Source organism: Asterias amurensis, chromosome 18 (assembly GCF_032118995.1).
Source record: "Asterias amurensis chromosome 18, ASM3211899v1".
Classification (NCBI taxonomy): domain Eukaryota; kingdom Metazoa; phylum Echinodermata; class Asteroidea; order Forcipulatida; family Asteriidae; genus Asterias; species Asterias amurensis.
In genome coordinates this window covers 14,419,497-14,439,602 of record NC_092665.1, presented here as the reverse complement: position 1 = coordinate 14,439,602, position 20,106 = coordinate 14,419,497, and the positions used below count along the sequence as shown (strand labels likewise).

The following is a 20,106-nucleotide window of genomic DNA, read 5'->3' as shown; positions in this document are numbered from 1 at the left end:
GGTACACGGCTACAGACTCCTGCAACAGCTGCACATACGCTTCCGTCCGCCGTAGACAGCGATTAAAACATATTTTGTATGAGGCTCCAATACCACAATGGAAACACATTTGCAATAGTCAATACAGGGCGTGCGTGGCCTGGGAACATTATACTTCGAATGTGTACTTTATTTATGACATAGACATTGGTCCCTATATATAGACTGCAATCACAATGACGTCACTGGAACACCATCATTGATAAAACAAAGAACAATAGAAAGTAAAGCTGTGTGCACGGGAAACCCCCGAAGAGAAATACTAGATTTCGCAATCGAGTTTTGGCCACACGACAGATTCCCGCTCAAAGTTAAGCTCATGACATTAACAGGCAGCAGTGCTTGATGAAAACACGTACCATGACTAGACGTCCTTTTTATGGCATATCCAGCTACATTTCTACCGTAGTATTTGCCCGAATTTCGAAGGACTTGGATCTTTGCACGCTGGACGAGTTATCAGAGCAAGGTATTTATTCCCAATTTATTTTTATTTTGTATTCCCAAAGCTATTCCTGGCCCCACAGAGAGGCGCAAACTGAAAAACAACATCACCGATTCTAAATGTGTACACCATTAAAACCTTTGTTTGATCATCTCACTTTGTGCTTCTACCGCGGTGTTTTTAAGCGGGATTAATTGGCAAACATCTTATTCGATAATACGAGCCTTTCTCTCTAAATGCAAAATAGTGAAAAGGCACCCTTTTAAGTGCCATGAGGGACAACTCTTTTTCGCGTGTGGTCTTCACTCTTTAGGATTGAAGTTTGCATCTTTTTGAGTGATTTTTTTCATTCTGTCCTGGAGTGAAACCCCTTTTTTAAAGAAGTAAAATAACCTCCACTCTTTTTAAAGAGACATATGAGGGACAACTCGAAATGTAAAAAGGGGTATTTTTCACTCTTTTACATTTAGAGAGTAGGTCCAATTAAACCAGTACAAACTATATCAACGGTTTTTTTTTAGAAGGTCACATCATGGTGCAGTTTGTAGTTAAAGAGACTTGGTTCGCTAAAAACCGTAACACTTTACACACAAATTATTGTTAAATTCCTTTAAAAAAAAAAAAAAAAAAACTCCAGCAAAGTCTTAAAAAGTTACGTCTTTTTCTGTTATGAAAATAAAAAATTAATTTATATCACTTTGTTGTTGTGGAATTAACTTGTCTTCTTCTAAATACTATTTCATTGAGTCAAAGCAAGGCTCGTCTTTTTAGATTTGTAGAAAGAAAGAATAGCCTGTATCGCAGTTTTTGATGGCAACGAGGTAGGGGTGGGGGACACAAAAACAAATCGTCATCCCGACTTCAGCCAGACCCCATTCGTAAAGCCGTTTTAAAAGCATAAAATACTGCATTAGATCATTTCTCTGCTAAAAAAAAAAAGAAAAAAGTAGGGCACAAGTTGCTACAATGTAAACTTTAGGGGAATTTGGCTGATAACCAAAACAGATTTGCTGTACCAAAGAAGCATTTGCATCGGGGATTAAGAATATTAATTTTGTTTCACCCTAACGTCGACGAATGTATCAGCATACTCATTACCTCTTTTAAGCAAGAGTTGTTCTGTGCTTAGCACGTTTTTACGCCAGGCTTTTATAGAGTTACGCACATGCTGATTGACTGATTTCCGATTGGCCGATTTCCGATTGGCCGATTTCTGATTGGCAGAAACGCTCTCGTCTCGACGCGCTGTCATCCATCACCTCATCCCCGCGGGTGTGCAAAACCCCAGCGTGTTCAGATACGGCGTATTGCCGTGGGGGCGAAGCCTAAAGGGGAAACTTTTACGGTGAGCAACAAACGCATGGAAACAAAGGGTTACAAACGATGCGGCTGCTGATGTCATTTGGGGCTGAAATATACTGTTGGATTTCGGGGACGAATATAAAGACAGCAAAAAAAGTAACTCGGCTGTTGTAAAAGCACATATAACTTTAAATTGTTACTCGTATTCTAAAAATGAAAATACCAGGAGACGGACAATTTAACTACGGTGATGTTGACACATTGTTAGTAACAAACGGTCGAGTATTGTCGTCGCGTTATGTGCTTACAGGTGAAAAGTGACGATTTCCATGGTTGCAGTAACTCCTATTGACATGGTTGATCTCTCCTGTAATCCAGCGTGAAGCTAACAGTGGGAATTTTGAAAAGCTGCTCTTGTCAATAGGAATTACTGCAACAATGGAAACGGGCACTTTTCACCTGTCGGCGCACATACCGCAACAATACTCGACCTATTGTTACAAACAAGGTGTCAAAAACACCGTAATTAAATTGTCCGTCTCCTGGTATTTTCATTATTAGAATACGAGTAACGATTTTAAAATTATAGGTGCTTTTCCAACAGCCGAGTTACTTTTTTGCTGTATTTAAATTCAGGCATTCAATAGGACATGCCATATTGAAGTGCCCGGGCAATTTAATTTTTTTTACTTTTTGGTGTGTTGAAATGCGTCTTCTTTTCTGTTTGTCTCATTCAATTGCTGTTTTGTTTCTTTCAAATGACGTAACTACTCATTTTAAGAGCATTTTGTATAATATTCACACAAAACAAAACTTATGTTTAAATGCTAACAATGTGGCTCAATTAACAAAACTAAAAAAGAAAAGACACTGGACAGTACACTATTGGTAATTGTCAAAGACCAGTCTTCTCGCTTGGTGTGTCTCAACATATGCACTAAGTAACAAACCTGTGAAAATTTGAACTCAATTGGTCCCGATGTTGCGAGAGAATAATGGAAGAAAAAAACACCCTTGTCCCACGAAGTTGTGTGCTCTTTCAGATGCTTGATTTCGAGACCTCAGCTGCGCCCTCGAAATCAATTCAAATATTTTTGTGAGAAATTACTTGTTTTCACAAAAACTACGTTACTTCAGAAAGAGCCGTTTTTAATGTTTTAAACTATCAACAGCTCTCCCTCCATTGCTCGTTCACGAAGTAAGTTTTTATGCTAACAATTATTTTGAGTAATTACCAATAGTGTCCACTGCCTTTAAAGCCATTGGACCCTTTCGGTAAACAGTGTTGTCCAAGGCCCACACTTTGTGTACCACAACTTCTATATCAAATAACAAACCTGTGAAAATTTAGGCTCAATCGGTCATCGGAGTCGGGAGAAAACCACGGAAAAACCCACCCTTGTTTCCGCGCGTTTCGCCGTGTCATGACATGTGTTTAAAATAAAATCCGTAATTCTCGTTAACGAGAATTTATATTGTTTTGCTGTTTTCTCAAAAGTAAAGCATTTCATGGAATAATATTTCAAGAGAAGTCTTTCACCATTGCCTTCTGTAAACCCTGAAAGTTATTTGTAAATCTGTGAACTTTTTTTTTTTTCTGAACCGAAAGGGTCCAATGGCTTTAACCCATCTGAACGACTTGAGTCTATCACAAGACCTTAAAAATGAAATCCCTGTAAACTCATTCAAAATTATCAGGGAGGTTAAAGGAACACGTTGCCTTGGATCAGTCGAGTTGGTCTTTGAAAAGCGTTTGTTATAATATGCATATGGGTAGAAAGATGCTGTAAAAGTAGAATACAATGATCCACACAAACATGCCTCGAAATTGCACGGTTTTTCTTTTACCTCGTCGACTAACACGGTCGGCCATTTATGGGAGTCAAATTTTTGACTCCCATAAATGGCCGACCGTGTTTGTTCGCACAGTAAGAGGAAAACCACGCAATTTCGAGGCAAACTTGTGTGGATCATTGTATTCTACTTTTAAATTATCTTTCTACCCATATGGATTTCATAACAAACGGTTACAAACGCTTTTGTATAGACCAACTCGTCCGATCCAAGGCAACGTGTTCCTTTAATCAAATATAATGCGCCTCAAAGGTTATAATTATCCGTTATGCATAATTTTCTTTGTCACTCTTTAGGACACGGTTGAAGCGAAAAGATGATGTCTGATCAAGGGTCTGACAGCTCAATGGAGGATGACGTAAGTATTTTCTTTGTAAATAATGTGGTGTTAGTTAAAGGGACACACCGGCTCACCGTGTACGCAGTTTAGGGCTGTAGAATCATAAATAATGTTTTTATAGATGGTTGCTGTAAAAATAAATCATCAAAATGTCACGTAAATAGCGAAAAATGATTAAAAAAACCCAAAAGCGGTAAAAGACCAGCGTAAACGTGTTTCCAGCCGTTGCAACTGTCAAGTCTTCGTGACATCGTCGCACAATATTGTAAGTAGACTGGTGCTTTGTTTATAGCAACGTTTTACTACGACGCAGCATAAGGATCCAGTCTATCCATAAAGTATAAACAACCAGCATTTTATTATACGGATCAGGCAAATCCTTCGACGATGGAGGTAGTCGTGCTATGACGTACATCCAAAGATCGTCACGAAGAACACAAAAAACTAACCCAGAATATGATGGGACAGTGACAAGTAAATAAAGCATTCCTGGCACCAACTTCCTGGTGAACTTGTGAGCAGTATTTTCTGCTAAACAGATGAAACTGAGGGGCCCTGTTATTCACAGTGAAACATTTTATAATCTCGGGGGGGGGGGCGTTGGGGTGGGGGGTGGGGGGGGAGGGAATCGTGAGGGATTCAAAAGCGTCCTTGTGAGAATGTATTTTGAAATGTAAGCGTAGCTGCAAATCTTGAAACGTAAGCCTAGCTTGACTCGGGATTGAAAGCGTAATTTTGATTTTAGCGTAACAAACCTAAATGATGTATATGGATTGTATGGATATGGAGTAGTTGCGTAGCTTGGAACATAACCATATCTTTTGGAACGTAAGCATATCTTGGAACGTAAGCATAGTTGGGTATCTTGGAACGTAAACGTAGCTGCGTATGGATCGTAAGCATAGCTGAGAAGCTGTGTAGCTTAGAACGTAATCTTATCTTTTGGAACGTAAGCATATCTTGGAACGTAAGCGTAGCTGAGTATCTTGGAACGTAAATGTAGCTGCGTATGGAACGTAAGCGTAACTTGACTCAGGATTGAAAGCGTACCTTTTGTATATAGCGTAACTTGAGAAGGAACGTAAACAAAACTTGGAATGTAAGCGTAGCTTGGAACATCATATTTTGGAAGGTATAAGCGTAGCTGGATATCTTGGAACGTAAACGTAGCTGCATATGGAACGTAAGCGTAGCTTGACTCGGGCTTGAAAAACGTACCTTTTTATATTATAGCGTAACTTGAAGAAACGTAAGCGTAGCTGAGTAGCTGCGTAGCTTGGAACGTAACCAAATAATACCTCAACAGTCTCAAAAATAACACTTCATTCACAGAATTAAAAAATATTTTTTTGACAAAATTATGCTTTGAGGGAATTTTTTTATCATATTTTTTTCAACCTTTTATACAAAATTATTTTTCACCTGTTCTTTTTTCGATCGGGGGCTCCGGTTTTTTTAATCCTTTTTTCTTCTTCACAAAACATTTTTTAAGCTACTCACACAATAACACTGTCAATATAACAAAATGCGGTATTGCTACGTTTTGACATCGTCAATCTTTTTTATTGTTTCCTGAAAACTCCTAGCAAAAAGAAATTAGGAGCCATGAAACAAAACAGAGTATAATATTGGAACGTTGCGATCATAAGAAATGACGGATTTGACACGAGGTGTACCAAATGACAAACCCACTATGACAAACATGTACTCTGATGTCTGGCTCCCAACACCTCCCAAGCTCACGGCGAGACCCGCAAGCTGGGAGTTCATAGCGCCCGGGATTACACCTCCAGCCCCCCACGAGACACGGCATGTGCGGTACGTGATATGCCCCGAGGCTTACGTTCCGATTGCTCCACGCTGTGGGGCCATATAACAAGCTTCCGTTACACGGACTCTTTGAATGCGAATCTTACGTTAGATTTTTCACCATTATTTACATTTTGTAGCGATAATTTGAATACATGATCTTTTTCGTCAATTACTCGTTAATAATTTTGTAAAAAAAAGATTTTGGTTTGGTTAGTTACTTTTAGACGGCTGGAAGTAAAACTAGCCCGGAAGGTCACGTGATTGTTTGTACCACTTTTTGGTTAGAACAATCACGCGACCTTCGTTTTTGTTTTAAAATGCTCAAAAACGGCCAAATTTGATGATTTTTTTTAAAGACTGTTCTTCTTCATTCCTGGAAACCCGTTGAATACATTTCTTAGTCTATTGTGTAGCCCAAATAGCCCAACTCGGCCGGTGTGTCCCTTTAATTGACATTGTAATAATAATAACTATATAGCACATTTCACAATAACCGTCTCAATGCGCTTTGGCCAATAACAATTCCTTTAATAACCTGGGCAACCGTAGCGCTCCAAAAGGCTTTTTCATATACCAAAACAACACCTACACTCGCAGGTACCCATTTATACCCCTGGGGGAAAAGACGCAATTATAAGTATCTTGGGTCAAGGACACAAGTTAGTGTCATGACCGGGACTGGTTTTGTTCAACCCAAAACTTAGTTACTCCTGTGATTGCCGCTGTGCAAGTCACTCGACCGCCCTGATAGTATGCAGAATCCTAGTGTGACACTCCTGCTAAACATTTTCAAATTAGATCAACAAGGGGAAAAGCTTAAATTTTGCAAACAATGATTGAAATGGAAGTGGTGCCTCACACACCACATTGCAAGTCGTTCTATTCCCAATGTTAAACTATGAATAAAAGTATTTTTTTTTAAGGGATTGAAACCTTGAATAAATTATGATAACTATATGAAGTGTCAACAAAAAATTGTACTACACGAGCGGTGTTCTCTTTCTGTGATACGACTTGCTATAGCCCACTTGGCTACACTCGGCTACTAGTAGGCCTACTGTATATTGCATACAGCTGTTGTCAAAGGTCACACCACGACCTGCATCCCCTCAGGGATAGTAAATAAAACGTTTTTCAGTATGGCAGCTCCTTTGCACAGTGTGTGTATTTTATTGTCTGCAATCCCACGCGAAATACACCACACTATCCCTCATCTCATTCCTTGTTACTAAATAAAATAAATATGCCTATTAAGAGTGTTATTTTGTTTACTCTTCACCAGGCACTAGGAGTCCCAAGTTCCACTCCCAAGTCTGAAGACACAAAAGAGGAGGTAAGTGTAACAAACAAACGAACATGAAACTTAACCCGTAATTATAAAAGCTGCCTGGAGTTAAATCCACGTGACCAGTGACATCACAAGTTTACCAAGGAACAACAACAGAGCCTGGACTTTATGCGAAACACAATTAGTCAATGAATTGTTTTGTTAGTTTTGTTATTTGAGCCACATGTTTGGCATTTAACCAGAAGTTTTTGTTTTGTGGGAATATTATACAAACACTGGAAATTATATTGCACCCCCCCCCCCTCTTTGAATAAAGAGTACTGCAACAGAACACGTGTCGGTGTGTTATTTTATACAATGTTTGATTTGTAATGGTTCCGAAACTTAAAGTTATGACCACTGCAGCATCTTGCCTGCCAGGATATTCACTGGAATGATACGCTGAAACACCATGGTTCCAAAAAGAAAGATCATTCGGTCACAATGTTTTTTAAGACGATTCTGATCAAAACTATATCAACAGAAATAATTCATTCTAGCTGATTTGTGTCAAGCCTTGCAAAGTATTTATATTTTCTCATGTATTTATAGTCTCTGAGTTTCTTATAGAAAGTTATTGTGTTTTCTTGTCACAGCACGATACAACTGGATCTTCCCAACAGGCGTCGACATCAAAGGGACAACCTAGTACATCGAAGACTTCGAGCTCCACCAAAAGGTTTGTTTGTGGGTCATGTATTAACTCGAAGCCTTTTGCAACAAAACAATCCTTGCAGAGACATATGAGAAGCATCCATGAGAAAAAGCGGTCCACAGGTACTGCTGCATTCGAACCCAAGAATCTCTTCAGTGGAACCGAATCTGAAACAGATGATACGAAACCTGGCGACAAAAGACGTCATACCAATGACGATACCAACGAAGATGGTGAACCGGCCAGCACGAGCAGAAAGAACCCCCACATGGCAGTGCAGAAAGAACCTCAATCCCCTCCACACTCTGAAGACGAAGACGAGGTTCCTCTCATGGACGATACCAATGAAGATGGTGAACCGGCCAGCACGAGCAGAAAGAACCCCCACATGGCAGTGCAGAAAGAACCTCAATCCCCTCCACACTCTGAAGACGAAGACGAGGTTCCTCTCATGGATGAAGACCCACTTGAGTTTCCACCAAATTTGGACAGTCCGGACACTCTGGACATTATACGTGAGAACTGGGCCAAAATTCGCACCAACAGAAAGGATGGACGGCCTGCTCAAGATGTTTACAATTTCCGGCTGTACAAGCAACCGAAATGGTCGGAGATGCAAAGAAATCAACTGCTAGCAATTTTTGAGAAGCTTGATTGTCGTTGTAAGCTGAACATCTCATTTGGTCTGCTTCTCAGGCACAGCGAGACGAATGAGCTACGCTACTTTCATCCAAGTAACAACAATGCCCGATTGTTCGAGATGCCGTTTATCATAACCTCTCGAGACGATATGATGAGATTTATTCACAGTGTCGAGGAAGAAGAACCCTTAAACTTTGCCTCACATCAACGACCAAGTACAAAATGGTCTGTACACGAGATAACTAACATGGTTGTATACGTGAACAAGATGCCAGATTTGCCGATCGGGTGTTGCTCCATAGATGAGTTACCGCCGTTCCTCAAAAAAAACAGAGGACTTCATTCACTCGTGAAGAGCAGACAGACAGGTAAAGTGTTCGAGGACAACCTGTGCTTCTTCAGATGTTTGGCTCTTCACAATGGCTTCTCTATCAAGAACTGCGAGAAGGAAACCACGCGTTTATTTGGTGAATACAAGAAGAAACAGCATATAAGTGGAGATGACTTTCAGGGGATTTTTTTGGAAGAGTTACCCGATTTAGAGAAACAGTTCGAAACAAACATCATGGTCTACAGTATTCCAGCAGAAGGTGATGAGGTATCTGATGAAGAGGGGGAGGAGGAGGACGAGGGGGAGGACGGGGAGGAGAGGGAGGGGGAGGAGGAGGAGGAGGAGGAAGGTGCATCTGATGATGGGAATGAATCGTCTCGTAAGGAGGATGATGACGACGGTGAAGAAGAAGTTGAACCTCTTGACACTAGTGGTGTCGATCCTAATGCAGAGCCTGGTTGCAGTCAACACAAGTTAGCCAATCCAAAGGCAGGACCTAGACGCAGTACGCGCAATGTAGCCAAACCAAAGGAAGGACGTCGTCGCACTAAACGCAAATTAGCCAATCCAAAGGCAGAGCTTTGTCGCAGTCTAGCATCAAGTGACACGAACCCACACTCGACAAGAAAGTCCAAAAAACAGAAAAAGGAAGAAGTTTCAAATGAAGAGGTTGGAGTGTCTGGTGATGATGATCAGGGTGAAAAAGGTGATACCGAACCAGAGCCTCGTCAAAGTCAACGCAAAACACCAGGCGCCCAAAAACAGGAGCAGAAAAAGACATTCGCAAAGCTTGTCACTCGATCTCGCATGACTAAGAAGAAAACCATGTACCTTAATTTGTTCAAACGGCACTTCTCCTACATCAAAGATTTCAACTTGTACAGCAACACCTTTTGTTGTACAAACACATGGTGCCAGAGGGTGTTCCGTAGGAGCAATGGTCTTAAAATACATATGGCGAAATGTTCGAAAAACATTAAACACAGGTTTCCTGGCAGTGTCTACAGGCCAGCTCCTTCAATATTTGACAGACTTCTGGATGAGAATATATCGGTGCCAGCAGAGGATCGCTGCTTTCCGCACCGTGCTACTTTTAGATTCGAGATTTTTCCGGACACTTCTGAAAAGACCGAGAAGACCACCAAAACACGTGTTGAGTATAAGCACATCCCTCTGAGTGTCAGTGTCCTCAGCAATGTGCAAGGCTTTGAAGAACCTAAGTGTTTCATTTCAAAAGGTGATCCCCAGCAGCTGGTCAACGAGATGATCGAATACTTGTACAAAATAAGTGAGGCATCTTACAAATTTCTGATGGAAAAGTTTCAACTTGTCTTCAAGGAGCTGGACAAGCAGTTGCGTAATGTTCGTACCCAAGACAACAGTGACTCAAAAGGCAACCTAAAACGTCATCTCACAAAGTTGAGAAAGGATTTCGAGGACTACCTTAAGGAGTTACCAGTTCTGGGATTTGAATCCTCAAAGTATGGCATCAATCTCGTCAAGCAATATCTGTACACCTCATTGAAGAAATCGAACCCACTTCAGTACGTCATCAAAAGAAACAACACTTATTTGGCCATTAAGACTGAATTCTTCAAGTTCCTGGACATCAGTAACTACCTTGTTCAGGGATGTACTTTAGCAGATTTTCTGAAATCATACGAATTCGAAGAAGCGGGGGGCTTCTTCCCATTTGGTTGGATGGATTCGCTTGAGAAACTTAATCAAGAGACTCTTCCGCCTAAAGCAGAATTTGAAAGCGAACTTATTGGAACTAGCAGTCTGTCTGCTGAGGGCTACAAGACTTGCACTGAGGTCTGGGATAAGAAGAGAATGCAAACCATGAGCGACTACCTGGAATGGTACAGCGTCCGTAATTTAGCTCCTTTCATGAAAGCTGTAGAAAAGATGAGCCAATTCTACAAGGACAAGAACATCGACATGTTTAAAGATGGCATTTCTGCTCCGGGGCTGTCACTTCGATACTTATTTCAAAGTATGCCTGGTGACGATTTCTTCACACTGATAGAAGCAAAGCACAAAGACTTCTACCATACTCTTAAAGACAACATCGTCGGTGGTCCGTCAATAGTCTTCCATCGCTACCATGAAAAGGGTGAGACAAAAATCCGCGGTGGCAAACCATGCGAGAAGGTCATTGGTTATGACGCCAATGCACTGTATCTGAGTTGCCTGATGCAGGAAATGCCTGTTGGTCCTTTTATAAGGCGAAAGGATGAGGATAATTTCAAACCTCAGGTCAGTCACTGGTACATGACCATGGCAATAGAATGGCTGGAATGGGAGTCTTTGAAGGTAGAAGGGAGGAAGATACAACACAAGGGGAATGCCAGGGAGAAGCGAATTGGTCCAACGCGCATTCGGGTTGACGGCTACTGCAAGGAGACCAACACGGTGTACGAATTCCATGGTTGCTACTGGCACGGGCATAGGTGTTGGAAAAATAAAAAAATGTACAATGAGAAATTGAAAAAACCCATGAAGCAGTTACTTGAAGAAACCGAAAAGAGAGCAGAGCTAATCCGTAAAATGGATTATAAGCTTGAAGAGAAGTGGGAATGTGAGTGGGAAGAGGAGAAAGCCGACAGCAAGGAACTGATGTCATTCCTTGAATCACGGCGGTTGCCTCTTCAGAGAAAGGAGTCCATGACAACAAGAGAAATCATCAAGGCCATCCGCTCTGGGAATATATTCGGTTTCGTTGAGTGTGATATAAATGTGCCTGACAGTAAGAAGGAGAAATTCAGCGAGATGACGCCTATCTTCAAGAACATCGATATTGCTTGTGAGAAAAGCGTGATCGGGGACGACATGTATGGCTTCGCTAAGAGTAACCAGCTTCTCACGAAGCCTCGAAGAACACTCATTGGAAGTATGTGCGGAAAGAAAATCCTCCTCACCACCCCTCTGCTTAAGTGGTATCTCCAAAACGGCCTCGAAGTCACAAAGATTTACCAAGTTTTCCAGTACAGACCCAGTAGTTGCTTCGAGATGTTCGGCAAAGAAGTCAGTGACGCCAGACGAGATGGAGACGCTAGCGGTTCAACAGCTAGAGCGGACACGATGAAGCTCATTGGGAATTCCGCGTACGGGAAGACAGTGACCAACAAGGAGAACTTCAAGGATGTCAAGATTTGCATGACGGCGAAACATGCTAGTCAGTTCATTAACGACCAGCGGTTTCGTTCTGCCACCGATATAGGAGAGGGGGTGCATGAAATTGAACTGGGTAAGCGGTCGGTCAAGGTTGACCTGCCCCAGCAGATTGGACTGTTCGTGTATCAATATGCGAAGCTGAAAATGCTGCAGTTCTACTACGAATTTCTTGATAAATACATTGATCGGTCTGACTTCCAGCTCTGTCAGATGGACACCGATTCTGCGTACATTGCCATAGCCGGGAACAATCTGGAGTCCGTCATTAAACCAGAAATGAAGGAAGAGTACGAGCGGGAGAAAGACAAATGGTTCCCTCGACGTGATACACCGGAAAATGAACGCTACGACAAGCGCACTCCCGGTCTATTCAAAGTGGAATTTGAAGGGGACGGGGTTGTGGCTTTGTGCAGTAAAACATACATATGTTTCGGGGGAGACAAAGTCAAGGTCAGCAGCAAAGGATTGAACAAGAAGCAGAACGACTTGAGAAAGAAGGAGTTCCTCGATGTTCTGGAGACAAAACAAACAGGTTTTGGGCGAAACATAGGCTACAAGAGAGAAGGAAAAGACATGGTTACGTATTCGCAGCTGAAAGGGGCACTGTCCTATCTGTACATCAAGCGCAAAGTGGATGATGATCGCGTTACAACAACTTACTTGGACATTTGAACGCGACAGATCAAAACACTGAAAAGCACACAAGTCTATGGGCCTTAGTAAGGTCCACATTCAAAGAGCCATATCTCTTGGGACCATCTATAATAATAGTCGGTTTTTATATAGCGCTTTACACACCAGAAGGGCATCTCAAAGCGCTTCCATATTATTACCCCCAAGTCACTTGGCCTTAATTCATTCCTTAAACCATCTCAGCTCCCTGACATACAGCCTGTGCTGGCAAATTTGTAGCAAACTATAGCTAATAATCAATCACAAGAACCATTATTTGACTTAACACTGATAACTATCAATTGGTTTTGGTGCTGCTGATGATTGAGTTTAACACTCAGAAAAAAACTAACTCCTTAATGCCGATGGGCTTGTACACAGTGGAGCCAGTGAACTGATAGGCGCGGTCTTAACATGGAATGACGTCACACTTACAAACAGGATAGTTTCAAGCCGCACGAGTCTTGACCGACATGTCAAATTTTTGACGCTATTCTAAATATTAAGCCAAACATTTAGTGTATACAATGGAAACAGTAGTTAGAATTTTAAACACTTTCTCTTTTTATCTCAGAGATGCTCTGAGCAAGAGAGTATTTTTCTGTGCCAATGGCATTTCTCTCTATTTTGTAGAATACTGTTTACTACTCGAGTTAATGTCACACGAGCACTCTTTGGGAGTTGTTTGTTCTTAATTACCAATAATCTTTTTATTGAAATATTTTAGTTTTAGGGCTAGTTGAAAAAGGTAGTGTAAACTTGTATGTTTAAGATGTAACCACTGCTAGCCAACCTTGTGTTGACCTTTGACCCTGCTTAAAGGCACTGGACAATATTGGTAATTACTCAAAATAATTGTTAACATAAAAACGTAATAAGCAATAGAGAGCTGTTGGTAGTATAACACATTGAGAGAAACAGCTCCCTCTAAAGTAATGTAGTTTTTAAGAAGTAGTTTCTCACTTGGATACTAAGGACTTTGATCAGACCTAAAGCCTTTTAATATGCATCTGTGAGCAAACTAATTTGTGCAAAAAGGGTTTTCTTTTGCTTTAAATATTTTCTTGCAACTTCCGATGACTCGAAAGAAAAAAAGTCCAGTGCCTTTAACATTAGTGACCGTGTTGTGCTTTATGGAAGGTGTGATATTGATTTGATATCGATTCAAGCACATAAGGGCTTTATATCGTTTTAGAAGTCAAGGTTTGGATTTTGTGTTTAATATTTTGGTGCCACGGGTTTCTTTGCAGGGATTGTTCCCCTTAAAAAAAAAAACATTTTATCCTGGGCCCAATTCAATTAAGCATAAGCACACAAACTTGCTAAGCACAGACAAATCTTGCCGAGCAGAAACTGGCAACCAACCTAAATACCATAAGATTATTCGTAGATTAGAACTGGTTATAATAAAACAAAAAATCCACATTGCACACACAAAAACTGTTTGTTGGTTTCGACTTCAGCAACACCTTTCTTCCTAAGGGCGTGATGTCGAACTAGGGGCCCAGGGTCATCGAGCTAGTGCCTAAATACCAGAAGATTTTTCGTAGATTAGTACTGGGACCAATTCCAAAATACTGCTGAGAAATTTCATTCGCTGTATAAAATAAGGGAGGGTTTCATGTGACATGGTAGTTTGGCTGATCAAAGAAGGAATGGACAGCGAAACACTAGATTCCACCTGCGATTCTTTTGGGTACCTAGCACGTTAAGATCTTTTGGAAAAAATCCCGGGCATAATTGACCCCTATTCTGGGTCACATGTCATTTCTGGGTCAGTCTATTAAGGCTGGAAATCTGTGTAGGTCTTTAAGCAGTACATGTACTTTTTTTAATCAGTTCTAAGAGTCAGTCTGATCCACAAATGGGACCCAGAATGGGGGTCAATTATGACCCAGGAGTTTTTGACGGCAATTTTCCAAAGTGTACCTAGAAGAATAAATAACCGTATTCAACTTTACACTTCATGTGTTTTATACAGTTTATTTTACATTCAGTGTACTCATTATTTGATAAAACAAAATTCAAGAAAAATTAAATCATTATGGTGCGCTTAAAAGTCGATGAAATTGATTGACCTGAGTAACTTTATTATTTATTTTAAATCTTTAGAATTCATCAATATCTTGACCTGAAATAGTCCAGGGAAGTACAAAAGTAAAAAGTGATATTATCAAAAGGATGTGTCTTCCGCAAACCCCTTTTCATAAAATTTTCATAAAATTCATAATATAAAAAAATACTTGTACTTCAAATTATTAAAAATTATTTAAATTGTTGTTATTGTTACTCGTAAGTTATCATCACGAAATTTAAAACATGACGTCATTTATGTCTGCACATCCTGAAGGAGTGTTTGCAGTGTATCAGTCAAAATAGAATGTGAGGTCACTATTGATGTTTGCGATAGATGTCGGCGAATACCGGAAAGGTATCAAATACAATGGCATTTTCACACAGTTTTAATGTGAGGTTAAAAGCCCGGTCACACAGGCCCCGATAACGAGAACGATAACGAGAACAATAAAAATGCACGCCCTCGATTGGTTGAAATGCTCCACGCAGAATACGCCCACGCTCATTCAACCAATCGAGGGCGTGCATTTTTATCGTTCTCGTTCTCGTTATCGGGGCCCGTGTGACCGGGCCTTAAGACTAAAGATATAGACATATTAGTCCAACTTCCACAACTTCCACATCTTTTGGCAAATGAGTGCATCACAAAACTGAATTTGACCATAAAGCCCTCTTCTATAAAGTATTTCCGTTCTGTTTCGCGTTTCACAGACACAAACTAAGACTTGAAGCACAGATAATGCAAAGATCCCCCTAGAGCCGTGGTTATGGACTTGACATGGTACCCGGCCCCCTCCAAAAGTAGAGTTGCCTTTTCCCGTCCCAAGGCGGCACCCAAGGCTGCCCCTTTCCCCTCATTCTGACTAAGACATGCAGGAATGCAGTTCATCATACTGATGGTGTACAACATACTGGCATGCTCATTCTCCTCTGAGATGTTATCTTCGAGTTTGGAATGAGCGTTGGGGTCAAGGACTGAAAGGGCACCCCCTGGTGTCAACAAACGGAGAATTTCCTTCAAGACTCTTGTCGGATCGGCCAGGTCGTGGATGACCATGTGGGCAAAAGCGTAGTCAAATTGAGACGTCCAATCGGATGGTAGGGAGCTTACATCTTGACAGCGGAATACGGTGTTGGTCAGACCCGAGGCCTTCGCGACCTCTTGCGCATTCTTGATGCCCGACTCAGAGAGATCCAGCCCGTAAATGGTGCTTTTTGGAAAATGTTTGGCGAATTCCAACGTAGATGCTCCTGGACCGCAGCCGATGTCAAGCACTTTTATCCCCGACTCTGTAAAAAAGGTGATCAAGAAATCTGAGGATGTGCGCGCACGCTCAAACTGCAAAAAAGGACTGGTTTGTCTGCTGCGCGAGGGTCTCAAAAGTGCCCTACCTGAATTGCCTGCAATTTACCCTGTTCAGGTTTTTCCTCCGTTTAAAACTGAACATTTCTTCATCATCTTATCTACACAACTAGCTTAAGATCAAAATGCTCGTCGCTTTTTCAAGAGTCAGCTGGTTTCACTACTAGAAACATTTTGTTGTTTGAAAAATAAATAAGCACATACAATATAAACAACAACAATGATATTTAAATCAACATACCAAGTTTCTTCTGGACATCGGGCATCGACGCAGTAAACTCCGCCAGCTCATTTTTAAACAATGGTCCATGCATTCCATCCATCAAGTCGTCAAATTTAGAGTATTTGGAGTATGGGACACCTGCAAAACAAAAATTCAACAGGAAAAAAAATCACCTAAGATCACTTGAAAAAAGGCAAATTTGTTTTCATCCTTAAAAAATGTAGTTTAAAATCAACCTGTGAAAATTTCAGTTCAAAAGGTGATTGCGCTTGTACGATAACGCCAAAAATCAAGAGTGAACAAACAATTATGTCCACGCAAGAAGAATAATCCCTATATTATTGACATTTTTTATACTTTTGTTTTAACCTTGACAGCCCCTGTACAGCTTGTAACTATTGTGTATGTCTCAAGATTTAAAATAAATAAATACTAAATAATAATTATTAAAACACAATCTGAGAAACATAACCACATAACTTCAAAGTAAAATGTTTCTCAAAACGCTGGATACAATCGAAAGCTGGGGTGGGCGTCAAACTAAAAGTATAAATGTTTAGAGTGATTACAAAAGTTATATACCTTCCCTTTAAGAACACAAGTTTCAAGACCCAAACTAGAACCCAATCTCTGCAATCACAAACCAGGTCTGTGGGCTTTGTTTTTGAAAAGCCAAGGGCACCAAGGCATTTTCTCATTGTAAAAAGGGCACCCCCTGCTCATGAAATAACTCATGGCTCCCACAGCAATTGCCATGGTGCACTGTGGTTTTGCTGTCGTGCCCTTTGCAAGGTTCAAGTACAAATTTAAATCTTCCTCATAGAAGTACCCTTACCAGAGGAGAATTGCTGTGCCCTCGTGAACGAAATTCAAGATCTGGCACCCTATGAGGAAACTGTAAAATTCTACTTGAGCATTTCAAGGGCACCAAGGCAATGACCAGGGGCATGCAGACCACTGCCTTTGTTGTCTCCATTAGGCATGCTCCAATGGGGCATGGAGGCATGCCCCATTGGAGGCAATCACCTTCGTTGCCTCCAGGACGTTTTAGCCCTGAGTAACACCTAAGCTTAAGTTTGGTTCTCTTTATGCTCGGCCAAGACACACAACATGATTTAAAGGCAGTGGACACTATTGGTAATTACTCAAAATAATTATTAGCATAAAACCTTTCTTGGTGACGAGTAATGGGGAGAGGTTGATGGTGTAAAACATTGTGAGAAACGACTCCCTCTGAAGTGCCATAGTTTTCGAGAAAGAAGTAATTTTTAATGAATTTGATTTCGAGACCTCAGATTTAGAACTTGAGGTCTTGAAATCAACCATCTAAACGTACAACAACTTCGTGTGACAAGGGTGTTTTCTTCTTTAACTATTATCTCGCAAGTTTGATGACCGATTGAGCTCAAATTTTCACAGGTTTGTTATTGTATGAGTATGTTGAGATACACCAACTGTGAAGGCTAGTCTTTGACAATTACCAAAAGTGTCCACTGCCTTTAATATGTTATAAAACTGATAGAAGACCTCAACAACAGGCAAACTTCCGTACTGCTTAGTTTACTGTCAAACTTAAAGAACACTGTTACATGTACCTGAGGGTCCGTCTTTCCTGAAGCTGTCCGCTACATCAAAGAATGCCGTGGACAATGATGGGGTGCACATCGCCAATCCAGTGAACTGCGTTATAGAGTGATGACTTTTAGGAATCCAGTATGTCTCTGTTGAGGGGTCATAGTTCACTATTTTTGCAGTGACCATGGCACCAAGCCATTCTCTCACATACCTACCAAATGCCAAAGGTCAACTTTATAAGCAAAAATAAGCAGGGTACCACTCACAAATTGTACATGTGACATGGCAGTTTGGTTTATAATATAAGCACAGGTGCAAGTAGGCGTGTCACGCCCATGTTTCAACACTTTTTACCGGTCATAAACAAAGGTTTATACACACCCACGTGACGCGCTCTCCACCAATAGGAATAGCGAAACTGTATGAGGTATTTATGAATATTGCTTTAAAAACAGTTTCTGCCCAGCAAAAACAACCTCAATCTCGAGCTGGTCAAAACATCATAGCTCTGCTTACTGGCGATTTTTGTGCTTACGATCACCATTCTCAGCTTACATGCAAGCACCAAACTTCTGTGCTAGCTGTGTAAGCGTAGAATGCTTAGTAACGTGGAGTACGCATGCGCACATGCTAAAATTAGCTGCTTATACGTAAATAGTCGTGAATACGACACTAGTCGCAATAGTCGCCCAAATACAGAACACCAACACAAAGAGAACTTACCTCTCTTTAAGATTCCCTGCATCTGCTATTTCTTGGCTGGTCTTGGGCGTCTCCGTGGCAATCATGACATCAAAGAGTCCTGTTTCCTTTCCCATCGCAATGGCCACACACTTGAGGCCACTGAGGGCCACGTCCATCATACGGCTGCTGAACTCTTGCTTAGAATCATCACCGGCCTGTTTGCCACTGTCCGCCATGATTCTGGATCTGGATATTAAATATTCTCAACGCTCTAATATAAAGACTAAGAGCCAAACGAGAAGAGAAGATGATGACGAAAATTCAGTATTAGGTGGGAGGGAAAACTCAAGAGAATTAGGATACTTTCTGTCTGGCGTCACCACTTTTTCACAAATTTTTACAAAAAGGAATATCTCCTTGAGGTAAATTGGATTATATTATTTCCTATCGAATGAAAAAGTGGTGGCGCCATACATAAGGAAACTTTTCCAAGAATTATTCCAGGGAAAACCCACGCAGTCAAGTAGGGACTGAAAACACAACCCACAAATACTATATCTAGGTCGTTGGTTCGAATCTCACCCAAGCAAATAGACCTTATGCACATGACGTCATTTCAGTACGGCGCCCTCGCCTTGACTCTTGAGGTCAAAAGGAGGTTTTTCATTGGCCAATCTATGTGCCTTTTGATTGTTTCGTCACCGTTTGACCTCAAAAAGATGGCGGCTGGATGACGTCAATGCATAAGGTCTATAGGCCAATGCCATAGGCTATGCCTGTGATTTTTTTCCACAGAACTCAAGAAAGTGCTATACATACAGTGCTAAGCCTAAGTAAGTGTGAGGGTAAAACCAATGTACAGTTTGATAATGCAATATCTAAGGAGCTATTTTATAATAAAATAAGAAAGAACAGTGAGTGACACAGCTGTATAACTATAATATAAAGCTAAATGCCTTTCTTCAATCTTTGTTAGTTTTATTTATATTAAAACAAATAAATCTGCCCCAGCCAGGGGGGGGGGGGAGTCCAACATGGACTATTTCAATTTGCTACCAATGTTGCTACAACAATTCAAACCTAAAATTCATGACACAAATTCAGATCACTTACTTTTTATATTCGAGCTTCTGAATATAGTCGTAGTTTGAGCTTCGGTTCAGTTATGATCATGCAGAGCGGCAGAAACTGCTGTGTAATGACTGCTCTTGCACACATACCCAGTGACCTCGCTCTTTGGACACACGGCTCACAATCAATGCCAGACCACTGATAACCTGATTAGATTTGGTGTTTACGCAATTACGTACTACTCCATCCCAACTTGAGAATCGTCCCAACTATAGTTGGGACCGGTTAGGGCGTCCCAGCTGTAATTGGGGCATCCCAACTGAAGTTGGCATCCCAACTGTAGTTGGGATCATGCTCCGCTCTCCCTATCCCTACCAAAACTTGAGACGCCCAACTATAGTTGGGACGCCCCGACTTGAACGCTCAAGTTGGGACCAGTCCCAATTAATAGTTGGTGCGGTTGTCAAGTTTGGGCGGAACGAAAAATGGTACAGCATAATGACAATGTCCATACCCTT

At 41.1% G+C, this 20,106-nt stretch overlaps 2 protein-coding genes across 3 annotated transcripts; one reads left to right on the top strand and one right to left on the bottom strand.

Moving 5' to 3' along the window:
- The first annotated feature begins 371 nt into the window (after nt 1–371).
- Nucleotides 372–15,402, top strand: LOC139950469 (uncharacterized). Its single transcript, XM_071949154.1, has 5 exons — nt 372–508; nt 3,937–3,998; nt 7,075–7,125; nt 7,716–9,006; nt 9,097–15,402. The coding sequence occupies exons 2-5, from the start codon at nt 3,957–3,959 to the stop codon at nt 12,594–12,596; spliced, it is 4,884 nt and encodes a 1,627-aa protein (XP_071805255.1). The 5' UTR covers nt 372–508; nt 3,937–3,956; the 3' UTR covers nt 12,597–15,402.
- On the bottom strand, nt 15,380–19,836 carry LOC139950470 (S-adenosylmethionine-dependent methyltransferase Rv2258c-like). Of its 2 annotated transcripts, none has more exons than XM_071949157.1 (5): nt 19,631–19,836; nt 18,557–18,763; nt 17,854–18,044; nt 16,277–16,396; nt 15,380–15,962 (listed from the first exon to the last, which is right to left on the bottom strand). In XM_071949157.1, the coding sequence occupies exons 2-5, from the start codon at nt 18,751–18,753 to the stop codon at nt 15,391–15,393; spliced, it is 1,080 nt and encodes a 359-aa protein (XP_071805258.1). In that variant the 5' UTR covers nt 18,754–18,763; nt 19,631–19,836; the 3' UTR covers nt 15,380–15,390. The 2 variants fall into 2 exon arrangements, with proteins under 2 accessions (XP_071805258.1, XP_071805257.1); XM_071949156.1 differs by having other exon boundaries at nt 18,557–18,800; nt 19,631–19,835.
- Nucleotides 19,837–20,106: the final 270 nt, after the last annotated feature.

Coding starts and splice junctions, on each gene's coding strand:
- LOC139950469 (XM_071949154.1), top strand. CDS start 3,957: ATGATGTCTGATCAAGGGTCTGACAGCTCAATGGAGGATGAC. Junction 3,999..7,074: donor ACAGCTCAATGGAGGATGAC/GTAAGTATTTTC, acceptor ACTCTTCACCAG/GCACTAGGAGTCCCAAGTTC. Junction 7,126..7,715: donor CTGAAGACACAAAAGAGGAG/GTAAGTGTAACA, acceptor TTCTTGTCACAG/CACGATACAACTGGATCTTC.
- LOC139950470 (XM_071949157.1), bottom strand. CDS start 18,753: ATGGCGGACAGTGGCAAACAGGCCGGTGATGATTCTAAGCAAGAGTTC. Junction 18,045..18,556: donor GCAGGGAATCTTAAAGAGAG/GTAAGTTCTCTT, acceptor GGCATTTGGTAG/GTATGTGAGAGAATGGCTTG. Junction 16,397..17,853: donor CAGGAAAGACGGACCCTCAG/GTACATGTAACA, acceptor TTTGTTTTGCAG/GTGTCCCATACTCCAAATAC.